This window comes from Mus musculus, chromosome 5, assembly GCF_000001635.26.
Source record: "Mus musculus strain C57BL/6J chromosome 5, GRCm38.p6 C57BL/6J".
Taxonomy (NCBI): Eukaryota; Metazoa; Chordata; class Mammalia; order Rodentia; family Muridae; genus Mus; species Mus musculus.
The window spans coordinates 129,542,518-129,556,271 of NC_000071.6; the positions used below are offsets into that span (position 1 = coordinate 129,542,518).

General features: G+C 48.3%; 1 protein-coding gene across 14 annotated transcripts in view; it reads left to right on the top strand.

Moving 5' to 3' along the window:
- Sfswap (splicing factor SWAP) overlaps positions 1-13,754 on the top strand; it is a 70,154-nt gene that overhangs the window by 41,287 nt on the left and 15,113 nt on the right. For 10 of the 14 annotated variants that reach the window (XR_377056.2, NM_172276.3, NM_001359952.1 and 7 more), the window contains 4 exons: positions 697-862; positions 6,937-7,167; positions 8,180-8,370; positions 11,926-12,191. Coding sequence is in view for 13 of the 14 variants with exons in the window: in NM_172276.3 (NP_758480.2) it covers positions 697-862; positions 6,937-7,167; positions 8,180-8,370; positions 11,926-12,191 (854 nt within the window). In the remaining variant the exon portion in view is untranslated. The remainder of the gene's footprint in view (positions 1-696; positions 863-6,936; positions 7,168-8,179; positions 8,371-11,925; positions 12,192-13,754) is intronic. The other 4 variants (XM_006504305.3, NM_001378916.1, NM_001378917.1 and 1 more) reach the window with 1 other exon arrangement.

Below are 13,754 nucleotides of genomic sequence, written 5' to 3' on the forward strand. Positions count from 1 at the left end.
CTGGAGCTGTTGCCTGCCCTCCAGGGTGAGAGCTGGACCAGCCGGCTGCCGCAGCACACAGCACACAGTCCCCTGCACTGAGGGTGCTTTCCTGTCCCTGACACTCTGGAGCTTATTCTGACAGAGAGAATTGCTGAGGCTGAAATGGCTTGTTCTTCTATGGTCAATTGGGGATTGTGTTTTGAAGGCATCCTCAGTAACCAGGCTTCTAAAGAAAGGTACTCCTTCAGCTTCTTAGTCTGTCCAACTAGACAAGTACAAGTGGGCCTGGGCGTGGAGCTCAGTGCCAGAGCACTCACCTAGCATACCAGAGGCCTGGGTCCAGTCCCCAGTACCACACACACACACACACACACACACACACACACACACACACACCACACACACACCACACACACACCACACACACACCACACACACACACACCACACACACACACACACACCCCACACACACACACACACACACACAAGAATGGTTTGAAATGTGGAAATGCAGTTATTGCAGGTGGGTTGGGAGACTGAGTGTTTTGATGTTTTTGTTTTTGCTTTTGGTGTTTTTGTTTTTGTTTTGGCCAAGGATGCCCTTGAGCTCCTGGTCCTCTTGCCCTTTTTTCATGCGTGCTGGATTACATGTGTGAATTACATTCAGAGTACATTGACATGTAACAGTGCTCAGTGAGGTTTCTCTCTTCAGGCAGCATCAACAGCTGAAGAGGCTCCCACAGAAACCGCTGTTGAAGAGTCGGGTGAAGCTGGAGAGGACGGCGCTCCTGAGGGTATGGCAGAGACTGGGGGAAGAGGCAGCGGGAAGAAGGAGGCTGGGTCCAGCAAGAGCACCGTGGACGGGAAGCTGGTAAAAGGTGCGCTGTCCTGGTGAAGCCCAGGCCTCCTGAGGGACAGGACTAGGTACCTCAGACCATGGGGACTCGTTAGGCCTGCCTTCTAGAGCCACTGTATTCAGACATGCTCACCTTGTCCTGCTTCTCCAGCATGGTGTTTGGAACCCATTAGGGACAAGCTAGGACCCGTCAGCTTTTAGCTAACATCATTTAGTGGGCGTGTTTATAAATTTCAAATAATGTTTCATCCTCTCCCAGAAACTGTTCAGTTGTGATCATGGGCTAGGCAGGTGCTCTCCACTGGCTTCCAGCTCCAGCCCTGTACAGACGATTGAGATGAGGTTTGTTTTCTCTGTCCAAGTGGCTCCCTTGAGCACCTTAGTCAGGCAGTGCTGTGCTCACTCACACTTGGTCTCCTTGCCCTGTCCCTGACTAGATGATGTGGTCTAGCAGGACAGATGTGTTTAAGTGGCTGGTGCGATGGAAGACTGAGGAGAAAGGCTGTTTTGAGCTGTTTAGCAGAGCCCCGTGGTAGACCGTGAAGAAGTCATAACTCCACGTGCTGGAAAAGAGACCGCAGAAAAGGATGTTCAGAGATAAGTGAGGTCCCTGCTGTGCTTTGGGGACAGACAGGTGGCTCTAGGCATTCAGTCTGGAGAGGTGGACTGCGCATCATCTAGCACTTTGCTTCCCCTGAGACTGTGGTTACTAGTGGATGCTTTATCTAGCATTGGCTTTTTGTGATTAAGCAGAGGAACGGGAGCCTTTGGGGAGTCTGTGGCTAGTGCAGGAGTGGCAGCAGTAGAAGACAAGTCTGGGCAGAAGAATGGCAAGTGGCCTCCATGTGAAGTCAGAGTCACGGTCATCTGGCTGTCACTAGGAAAGCACTGTTTAGAAAGTCAGGTGACTGGCAGCCTCTAGCCCTCGCTGAAATAAGCAGAAGTAGAAGCCAAGCAGAGCAGCAGCTGCACCAGAAGCCATTCAAGATGCTGTCCCATGATGGAAGGACAGGCAGTCTACCTGGGACTGGAGGAGGAGAGAGGACTGTAATCCCAGGATAGCCACTGACAGCAAGGAGAAGGTGGGAGGCTGGGACTAGCTAGGGGACATCCACGAGGTGGCTGTTACCCAGGAGGCACCCTCCAGACTGGTCTTGCCTGGCCCAGCTGCTGCACCCGTAGGCCCTCCCTGTCAGGAGAGGCTTTAGATGAGAGTACAAGCTGCGCAGTGTTTGACAGCACCCTTCCTGCAGTGAGGCCTGGAAGAGACAGGCCTGCTTCTCTGAGGTGTAGGACGTAGAGCGCAGCCCTGCTGAGATTCAGAGGACCCTGAGTGTCAGGGCAGATCCATAGGTCTTTATGTTCACAGAGTTGAGACTGTTATAAAACTTAGCCACAGATAATCTATCTGACAGCTCCAGAAGACTGCTCAGAGATGCTGCTAGGTTAAACATGATGAAGTCACCAGGGTCAGGTTGACTAGAAGACAGACTGGAAAGTTCTCAAAAGTCTCACAGGAAGGGACAGATGTGGAAGAAGTTCATCCAGGTAAAAGCAGCTCCTGAAGAGGAGAGAAAGCAAGTCAGTGCCTCATTTCTCTGCACATCTGAATGTTAGAACAGAAAACTGTAGGCATGGCAGCACCCTGAAGTCCTGAGTCCACGAAAATAAGGACGTGGAGAACATCAAAGAGCTGTTGTGGGCCAAGGCATAACTCGGCAGTAATGCTTCCCTGGATTCTGTCCCCTGCACTGCTGGAGGCAAGACATTTGATAACATACTATTCCAAAACAGACAATAGCATTACCTCTTTATGTTGGGTGAACAAAAGAAAGACAGAAAAAATTAAATGAACAATTGATGAGAAGAACCTAGGAAGTGAGTTGGGTGCAGTACAGTATAGCTTGAATATATTCAGTCCTTGGCATGAGGGGGAGAGGGGCATGGGGTGGAATGGAAAAAGAACAGAACTTGGGACAGAAGGCCAGCCAGTGGCACTCTAGAACCCAACCCTGCAGAAGTTTAGGCAGGGTTTCAAATACAGGCTTCCTGATAGCACCCCTCAAAAATCTATAAAATATTTATAAGGAAAGCAGAGACAAGGGTCTAAAAATTAAAGGAGAAATTACTGAGAAAGTAAATTTTTTGTTTGTTTGTTTGTTTGTTTGTTTGTTTTTTTCGAGACAGGGTTTCTCTGTATAGCCCTGGCTGTCCTGGAACTCACTCTGTAGACCAGGCTGGCCTGGAACTCAGAAATCCACCTGCTTCTGCCTCCCGAGTGCTGGGATTAAAGGCGTACGCCACCACGCCCAGCTAGTAATTTTTTTAAACGATCAGTAAAATATATTGTGTGTGTTCAAGAGAAAAAGAATGCAGATATGAACACAAGGTTGTAAATCTTTTTTAAAATACACAAAGCATGCTCATCACCTTAAATGGAAATGAACTCAGTCACGGAAAAATACCATTTCAAAGAAAACATAAATCGCCAAAATTATTTCAAGAAAAGAGAAAGACCTGACAGATTTTTAGTCTGGCAGATTTTTTTTGAAATACTGGTTGGTTACCAGCCGCTAGAACCAGGCACGAGGCCAAAACAAATTAAAAGTCTGGCTTAATTCGCCCTGGAGAACCAGAACATTTCTGTCAGGAAAGCTCCTTGAGAGCGTATGGGAGATAGGGGTAAGAAGCTCTCGAGCTCAGCATTCTGTAGAGCTCAGCACTGAGAAGCACAAGCTTAAAGTATTGAGTGGAATCTGGCTGTGGGCTAAAGCGGGGACAGGACATGGACAGTGGGGCCTGCGTCAGGGCTGTGGTGTGGTCACTCCTTCACCCGTCTGCAAGCTGACTTCTTGGGCATTGAGAAAGCACTGGTGCTTTTGAAACTTCTATATTGTAGTGATCATTGAAGCTGGACAGGCAGACTTTCCCTTCATGGTTGTGTCCAAGGGATAGAACTTGGGTTGTCCAACCTTGCAGTAAGTGCCCTGCCCACTGAGCCATCTCGACAACCTCTTCACTTTTAAAGATTTAATAACACTAAGGTATCTAACAGCAGCGATTCCAGAAGTTTAGTGTCTAAGTGCAGTCAGTGTGGGCAGTGCATGCCTCGATCCTAGCACTGGAGGTCAGGAGCTCAAGGCCACAGCCTCGTGAACCTACGTGAGACCCTGCAGAGAGAGGAAGAGACGGGAGCAGGAAGAAAAGGGAATTAATTGTTAACATACATGATCTTAGAGTCAGAGAACTGGAGCCAGAAATCAGAGACTTAAAGGTCTAGGGAAGCAGAGCCAGAATATAGGTAAACGCAAATGTCCACGCATCAGTACATTGAAAGATAAAAGGTTAATGTCCTTCCTATAGAAAGAACTTTTCTAGGTCAGAAAATGGACTGAGGGCATTGTGTGCCAGGTTTGTTTACACAGGACACTTTTTTCTTCTCAAATTGGTAGTTGGGGCTGAAGAGAGACAGCTCTGTAGATAAGAGCATTTCTTGCACTTGCAGAGGACCTGGGTTCATTTCCCAAAACCCACACAGTGGTTCACAGCCATCTGTAACTACAGTCCTAGGGGATCTAGCACCCTCCTCTGACCTCCAAGAACATAAGGCATGCACATGGTGCACATACATATATGCAGGTAAAACATTCATGCACATAAAATAAATCTAAAACAAAATTGTTAAACCGGTGTGTGTGTGGGGGGGGGGGTTGTGTTTTTAATTAGTACAGGGTTGAGAAGATGGTTTTGTAGGTAAAGTGCTTGCTATGCAAGGAGGAGGACCCGAGTTCCCATCCCTAGCGCCTACTACAAAGACAAGGATGGCCGGAGCCCTGGTCTTTGGGATAAGGAGGAACAGAAACAGTCTTCCCGGAGTTCACTGGCCATCTAGGCAACCTACTGGTAAATACCAGTTTCAGATAAGATGGAGAATACAGAGGAAGACAGCGACACACACGAACAATGTACAGTAACTAATAATAATGCTAATATCACTCACTCATCTGGGGTTTTGGGAAATGCATTCACCGGCATTCCCACCTAATCAGGAGGTTAAGGCAAGGAGTTCAGAGTTTAAGACTAAGCTGGGCCATATAGCTAAGATCTCCAAATACACATATGATGTGTACACACACATGCAGTTGTTACCCAGAGGTAGAGAAGAAGGCTGTAGGGCTATGGATGTGCTTCAGGAAGGCAGTGCTGGACCCAGTCCTGAAGGTTGGGGCGACCATCTCAATGCAGGCCTTCTGCACAGTGCAGAAGGGCAGGTGTAGCTGCATCACACAAGGTCTTGGCCACCTGGGGAAAGAGCTTAGGACTGGTGGTAATGCGAGCTGTGGTGTGCAAATTGAATAATGAGAACACTCCAGGAGAATTCCCAAGGCTATTGGCCTGGAGAAACGTCCTAACCTTGGCCCCTTGGTTCTTACAGTGCTGTGGGGCATGGGGCACCTGATAATCTCATCAGCACTGAGTGAGGCAGGGCATCTAGACACACAGGTTAGGTTCCTGGGCAGGTGGTTTTGGCTCTGTGTCTGTCTGTGACTGCCTCTCCAGACTGAGTGCGGTAAAGTGCTCTAGGGACTTGTGTTGTCATGATCTACAGGTCTGTTCCCTTTTCCAGAAACAGTATGTGTTCTTAAATCATCTTGTTTTTTAGTATCAACTCATAAGTGAGTTCATTAACATTTCATGTAAGTCTTTTCTTCTTTTAAAATGTCCATGAGCCTCTGCTTATTAAAGAGACCATCTAGGCAGTTAAGGATTTGTTTGTTAGAGTTCGTTTTCTTAAGGAACCTTACGACAGGAACAGAAGCAGCACATGGCACAGTATCCCTCCTCACCCCGCCCAGTGCTCACCACTCCCGTCAGCAGTCAGCCTTGGGCCGTGTTGGTTGTTCTGTGTCTCCGTCCTTGTAGTAGATTCCACTCAGAGTCTGCTGCTGCACATCATCATTGCGCTGTTAGGAGAAATGTCTTGGCCGTGCTGTAAAAGCTGAGCACCAAGGCGAGGGGAGGGCACTGCAGGGAGTCACATCCCTGATAGAACCTGCCTCTTTCCCACAACCCACTTACCTCAGTCAGCTGGCTTTTAGCACACTGGACTTGTCCCCCCATTGTAGCTTCTTGATGCCTGTCAATGAGTGAAGGCCATAGCATTTGACTGTATCAGCAGTGAGTGACAGAGGAACTTGCTGTTGACAAGCAGACACAGCAGAAGACTTTCTCCCTTAAGGCCTTTATGTGTCTCTTAAAGGAAGCGTTCCAGAGTTTAGGGCTTGGGAGTATAACACCTAAATTTTTGCTTCACCTTGAAATGTTTGGAATAGGTGTAGAGCAAGGTCTGACATGATGCTTGTCTTGTTAACTGAATAAAGAAATGAACTCTATTTGTTTTGGTTTCGGTTGTTTTGGTTTGGATTTTGCTTGAGGAAAAGCCTTTTTTTTTTTTTAAATGTAATTGGAGGTTTTCTAGGCACTGTTTCTTAGCCATGTCTTGTGCCTACTCATACCAGTTCAGCTGCATGCCATATTCTATTAAGTATATATATTAAAAAAAAAAAAAATAGCAGGCTAACACGATAGCTCAGTGGGTAAAGACACTTGCCACCAATTCTGCGAACCTGAGTTTAATGCCTACAACCTATGTGATAGGGAGAGAACCAATTCCCCGTTGTCCTCTAACCTTGACCTGCACACATGGCATGCTCCTAAGTGTACACGCTAAACAAATTTATTTTCAAAAAGGAAAATGACAGAGTTGACCATTTAAAACTGAAGGTGACTGCTCGGTGTTCAGCGGGTGTGTGTCTGCCATGGCAGAACTGTTCTGCTGCCCACACTAGCACGCCTCAGCCAGCATGGGCAGTCTGATGCCTTGCCTCAGAAATGTGAACAGGACTCCTTTGATGACATCCCCACCTGTAGACCACACTTTCACACACACATGTGCACACTCACGCTGTGCCTTCCCGGCAGATGCTATCTGCCTATCAGCCATCCCTCTTGCAAGTGGTAGTGCCTGTGACACTGTCTGCACATTCTGCTGCTGGTGCCTAAAAATACGTCACAATTGTCACCTTTTCCCAACAGCTTCTTTTGCTCCAATAAGCTTTGCCATCAAAGCCAAAGAAAATGACCTCCTTCCCTTGGAGAAAAACCGTGTCAAGCTGGACGATGACAGTGAAGAGGATGAAGAAAGCAGGGAGTGCCAGGAAAGCACAAGCAGCGTGGCCAACCCCAGCCCTGCTGCCGCCCCGCCCTCCGTGGCTGTAGAGGAGAAGAAACCACAGCTTACCCAGGAGGAGCTGGAAGCCAAGCAAGGTTTGTCGATAGCTTTTAAAGTTCTTGAAAGAAAGAAGACAAATATAAGATTTATGTGCTAAGCCAGAAATTCTAAGACTTCGAACGAAAGCCTGGAGCTATGCAGGAGCATTCTGAACGTCCTGTGTGCACTGCCATGGCACTGTGCGCTCCTTCGCTTGATGCAGTGCCCTTGGCAATCTGTACTCAGAGCAGCCTAATGCGCTAAGCGGGCGGCTCTAATGGAGGCGCACTTTGTACTTGGACGACAGCCCCAGGGTGAGACACCAGGCCTGGACTCCCAGCGCTGGTTAATGCACCACACTGGGAGAGGCCTTTTTGTGAGACTTGTCTTTCAGCAGAACCATCAGCCCTTGAAGATGATGCCTGCCAGAGCTGATTTCTCGGCCTTGGGTCATCTTCATGGGTCACAGCATGGCCAGTAGTATATGGGCTGGGGCTGCTACAATGCTTGCCTAACCTTTTGGGGACATCTGCCCCTCCAAAATAAGTGGTCTTCCGCAGTGAAGTGGCTACGCAGTGACTGCGTTTGTGCCTTTACCTGTGGTAACTGCTTTTCTTGGAATGTGTTTCTGGGTATGCATGAACAGACCATACAGCCCTGACTAAAGGAGACTCCTGGAGCCAGTGTCCTCCAGAGAAGAGCATGCTGTGGGCCCACGGGCACTCTCCCTGTATGTGAGCTCAGCAGCTTGCCATGCCCTCTGGACTCAGACACTTGCCACTTGGAGTGTGTTGGGCCCCTGTGCATGAGAACCATTCTGGGATTTCCAGTGTCCAGCTCAGCTTCTGCCACCGTGGAACCCCTTCAATCTCGCTGCCTTTGAAAATAAAGTGTACCTCCCCCAAAAAACCATAATAAGTTTATTTTCTGAAAATGCTGGTCTGTCCAGGTATCTTCCTGATTTGAGGTTAGTATTGAAATGACAGTGTTGGATAGCCAGAAGGTGCCTATGAAAACCAGAAATGAAATGCCACTTGCTATAGACTCTGCCTTTCTTATTTCCTTTAGCAAAACAAAAGCTGGAGGACCGCCTTGCTGCTGCTGCCCGGGAAAAGCTAGCCCAGGCGTCCAAGGAATCAAAGGAGAAGCAGCTTCAGGCTGAACGTAAAAGGAAAGCAGCGTTGTTCTTACAAACCTTAAAAAATCCTCTTCCAGAAGCAGAAGTTGGAAAACTTGAGGAGAGTACTTTCGGGGTTGAGGTACGTAGAAGGACATCCTGATGGCATGCTTGTGGTAGATGAAAGTTGGTCTGGACTCACCCTTGGCTTTGGAGCCACAGCCTGAGCCAGATGGCAGCAGCCCAACCAACACCTGCCTCCAGCATAGTCACAGACTTTGCTCATAGCTTTGAGTCTGTGAAGAGACCCTGTGCCGGTTACCTTATAAACAGACCAGGTTCAGGCTGCAGTCTCAGAACACATAGGATCCTGATCAGGAAGCCCAGCTCATGGCGCTCCATGTAGGGCCTCCAGCTGCATGTTGTCAGACAGCTATGGCTAGAGCAGGGCCTCAGTGGTCACAGCCACATTGTTGAGCTTACAGTTGGGGGCAGAGATCTCAGTGCCAGCATCTGTATCCTGTATTGTGCTGTAATTTTAAAGAGGTAAACAGTAGCCATCCATGTCTGGGTGTAGCTCTGAGGTAGAGCACTAGTGTGTGGAAGGCCCTGAGCTCATCCTCAACACCAAAAGGTCACGGCCTAAGTGCTGGCCGTGAACAGGAACATCACACGTACCTTAGGATGCTTTGTGTGGAGAGATGGGAAGCAGTGCCCATCTCCCAGAACCTTCAGTGAGCACTGTTGGTGGCGGCTGTGAGAATTCTGGTCATGCCTGTCTTGTCTCCAGGTGTCTTTAAATATCCTTTATGCTTGGTGTCTTAGTTAGGGTTTTCTTGCTGTGAAAAGTCACCATGACCACAACTCCTATAAAGAACAGATTAGGGCTGGCTTACAGTTCAGAGATTTAGTCTAATATCATCATGATAGGAAGCATTGTGGCACATAGGCAAACATGGTGCTGAAGAGGAGCTGAGAGTTCTGATACTTCTTCCAAGGCATACCTACCAATAGTGCCACTCCCTCTGAGCCTATGAGGGCAATTTTCATTAGGAGTACCTCACTTGGCTTTCGTTCATAGTGGAGAATAAGCCCTTTGCTCTTGTTTGCTATTGTTAGAAAGACAAAGGGGGCTAGAACTCATAAGTGTCGGGGTGGCAGGCATGTGCCACCACAGCCTTTTTAACTTTAATTACATTGATACTTGTAAGGACCTTTGGAGTCTGGAGTGTCCCTGTGGTTAAAGTTTCCCATCTCCTGGATGTCCAGACCTGCTGTTTCTATGTCCACCAGGATCTTTTTAGTGGTTCTGTTCTCGGGGTAACCTCTGCACTGCCCTTCCCAGAATGAGCTTTTCAAAGAGGTGGCAGAACCCCACTAGGGCACTATGACCCCAGTTCCCAGAGCCCCACAGAGATAGGCTGTTTTCTGGTCCCTCAGACAAAGCCTGTTCCTGCAGAAATGGAGGAGCAAAGTACACACAGCTGGGGGCAGCCATTATGCACTGTGGCCCTGGATGAGGGCATGCGTGAGGCTCTATGGTGTGGGGCATGTAGGAACAGGAGCTCTGCAGCTTTGGAGAGACATGGGCAGCAAGAACAGGAAGCTTACAAGGGCCTGGCTTGGTAGGGATGTGTGGAGCCTGATTGAATCTCTTGATTCACTATCCTTTGTACAGTGAACAGAGGTTAAGACCCATCTATTAGCCTGGAATGTAGCTCAGTTGGCAGTGTGCTTGCCTGGCATGCACAGGGTCCTTCCTAGGCTTGTCCTTGCCACATGTTAGCATACTATAATCCCAGCAGTGCAGAGATAGAAGCAGGAGGTTCAGAAGATCAGCTCATCCTTGCTTATGGCAAGTTCAGAGTCAGCCTGCACTACATGAGAACTTGGCTCAAAGTTGGAGTAGACAGGACAGTGTGAGGAGGCTCAGTAGGTAGAGATGCTTGCTGCCAAGACTAATAAGCATGAGTTTGATACATAGTACCCACATGAAAAAGCTGACTCAGAAAGTTCTCTGACCTCCACACACATGCGCACACAGAAAGACAGATAATATACATAAATAAAGAAGTGTAAATTTTAAAAATATGTAAAGCCACATGTGCAGATAGATAAAAACAAGTCGTGATTGCGAGGTTGACTCTGTGTGCTCAGATTTTGGATGTTTTAGTGGGGACTCAGTCTGTCAGAGTCGTTTGTCATCAGCCGGTTGGCAGCACCACAGTGCTGACCCAGCTTGTGCCTTCTCTCAGAGTGGCTCCATTCTTGTCTGCCAGCCTTGGCCCTGTGTGTAATCCATGGTTGTTTGACTTTGGAATGGTCTCCCTGGTTGCATGTGCACATGAGGATTATAAGGGTGCATGAGGAGAGCACCTGGTGATAAGTGTCTTGACGGCTTTGAAGCAAAAAGGCTCAGAGTAAATAGTCTATAAGTGATAGTCAAACCCAAAATGGTACTAATCTCAAGCAACTTGCCCTTGACTTTGCCAAGTTCCTTGATATATGTACTTGGCCTACAGATGTTGGCACATTCACCCAGTTAGCGACTTAGATGTAGACAGGAGTTCTTATAGGCTCCAAAAGGACATGAGAGAAGGTCATAGGTGGGACTACTAGATCTGTCAGGGCTGAGACTAGCTCAGCCAGCTCCTTAGGGTGCATTCCACCATGCACGTGTAACATGTGGTCTGTCCAATAACCATTGGTCATTAGAGATGATTTTACAGATCCAAGTATGATTTCAAGTGATGTCTTAAAGCATGCTCATTGACATAGGAAAATATTACTGGATGGATATGGCGGCCCACACCTTTAATCCCAGCACTCAGGCCTATCTCTGTGAGTTCCAGAGATAGGCCTGAGTTAGGGCTACACTGGTGTGGCCCTGTCTAGAAGAAGAAAGAGAGAGGTTAATGGCACACTAAATCTTTAAGCAGTCTCTCTAATAGCTAAGAATGTTGCATCAGTGATGCCAAGCCTGTCTGGTTAAGCATAGTGGCCTAAGCAGCAGGGAGCTCAGGGAAAGGCTGAGACACCGCCTTCCTGTCCGACAGCTGCAGGTAGCCATCTGGCCTCAGCTCAGCCCACTGGGCAGCTTTCACTGTGAGCTAGCAGCTCTGTAAGAGTCATGTGCAGGGCTACTCACCAACTCACCAGCTACCTCCAGCGTGGGCCCAAGTGAAGCAGGAAGACAGGGCCCTCCTGCCCACGGCTGCAGGTTTACAAATGCACACGTGCACCACTTCTGTCCTCATTCCATCCCAGGGCTCCAGACAGCTGGGGCAGTACGAGGGGGGGGGGAGGGGGGTCACACAGCATCTACCTTGAAGCTTTCCATAAACCTTACTATTAAATCTTCTAGGCACAAATGAGAACTCTTCCATGTATAGTATTGAATGACTACTTCAAACTACATTTCTCAAGAAAGGCCAGAGAGATTTTGTCTTTTGAGACAAACTCACTCTAACCTAGGCCAGTCTAGAATTTACTTTGTAGTCTAAGCAGGCTTCAAACTCAAAGCAGTTTTCTTCTCTCTGCCTCCCACATGCTTCAATAGCAGGTTTGATCCAGCTCACACAGAAGGGGATTTTTATATATGTCCACTGAAAGGTCTTCTTTCCTCAGAGACAAGAACTATCCACCCAGAGCGTTGTGTTCTCGGTTGACGTCTACACATTCACTTTTCTGTTTCCAGGACACTGGTGTCATGCCCTGTCCTCTGCTGGTTGGTGGTAGAACTCTGCCCATATTGGAAGGGAAGCCTCCAGAAAGGCCTTCAAACAGATGCAGAGATCCACCAAGAGAAGAAGAAAGAGAGAAAAAGAAGAAGAAGCACAAAAAACGGTCTCGGACAAGGTCCCGCTCTCCCAAGTACCACTCGTCTTCCAAGCCCAGGTCTAGATCCCACTCAAAAGCAAAGCACTCCCTGCCCAGTGCCTACCGGACAGTGCGGCGGTCAAGGTGGGTGTGCCGGCACTCAAGCCTTCTTGCTCCCATCCGCCCTACACACTGAGCCACTTCCTGCTACCCTATAAAGCCAGCAGAATTTAAAATGAGCACAGGCTAGAGTGTGTGTGGGGGAATGTGTGTGTCTTGCAGATCCAAAGATCTTTTTAAAAGAACATTGTTGAGACTTTTCAGAGCTCACCTGTCACTGCAGGTTAAATGATTCATTTATGCTTCTTATCTCTGCATAGCTTACTTAGACCTCACTCTTCACTCAAGGTGGAAACAAGAGGATCTCCAGTTCAAGGCCAGTCTAAGCTACACTGGGGTTGTAGCTCAGTCAGTACATCCTGCTGTTGAGCATGAGGACTTGAGTGAAGAAGCCAAGCATGCTGGTGCCTGCCTCTAATCCTAGCATAGGGGAGGTGGGCACAGAGGGGCTCATTGTCTAGCCAGCCCAGCCTACTGAGCAAAAATCCAGGCCAGTGAGGAACCTTGTCTCATAAAATCAGGTGAACGGGATGGGTGTGAGGGCATCATAAACCTTTACTCCTAGCACTCAGAAGACAAAGGCAGGAGGATCACTGTGAGTTGAAGGCCAACCTGGTCTGTATAGCAAGTTGTAGGCTGACTAGGGCTACATAGTGAGACCAGGCTCAAAAATCAAAACACAAACAAAAACCCCACAATGAATGGCTCCTGAGGAAGAACACCCAAGGTTGCCCCCTGACTTACACATGCACGTGAGCGTGCATACACACACACACACACACACACACACACACACACACACACACACACACATAAAACAAGTTAGTCTCTCCCTCCCACCAAAATTTGTAAAAATGGAAATTGTAGGTGAGCATGGTGACACTTGCCCATGATCCTAGTGCCTGGAGGAGGGAGGCAGGAGGATCAAGGTGTCCAGGACTGTTTTTAACCATAGAGTAGATTAAGAACAGGTGACTGCCTCCTAGGGAGTGTGAGATGAGTGTTTTACACGTTCTGAAGTGAGCCTGGCACGTGTGTTGTAGAAATTCCCAGGCTGGCATGCTGGAGTCTTTTGTATGAATGAACTTGCCTGTGCTGCGTGCTTGTGGCTGAAGCGGTGCAGCTGCCCCCACTCAAGCTATGCTCAGATGTTCCGCACAGTGTCTGAAGTGAGAATGAATGAGGCACCAGTGTGCATCTATGTCTCTTAACCTGCTGCCTCTCCAGCAGTCTACCAGCAAGCCCTCTGCACAAGGTGCCAGGGGTCCAGGAAGCAGCTTGGCCGGCATTGCTGTCAACAGAGTTAGTGAACTTGTACTTAAAGGCTGCCATGGCCCCCTTAGTTCTGAAGGCTTGAAAATGCAGCTCAGCATTGGGTAGTGTGGTGGAGATTGAGAGCGCCTGTCCAGCCTTTAGTTCTCACCCTGCCCAGGTGACCTCACACCCAGCATTCATTAACTCCGGGTATTTGTGTTCTTCTGGGTGCTGTCAACACTATTCATAGTCACTGGTGTCCTGTGTTCCTGGATACACAGTGCAGTGTTCTCTCTGATGTGGTAAAAGTGGTGCTTTCTCCTTTACCCACAC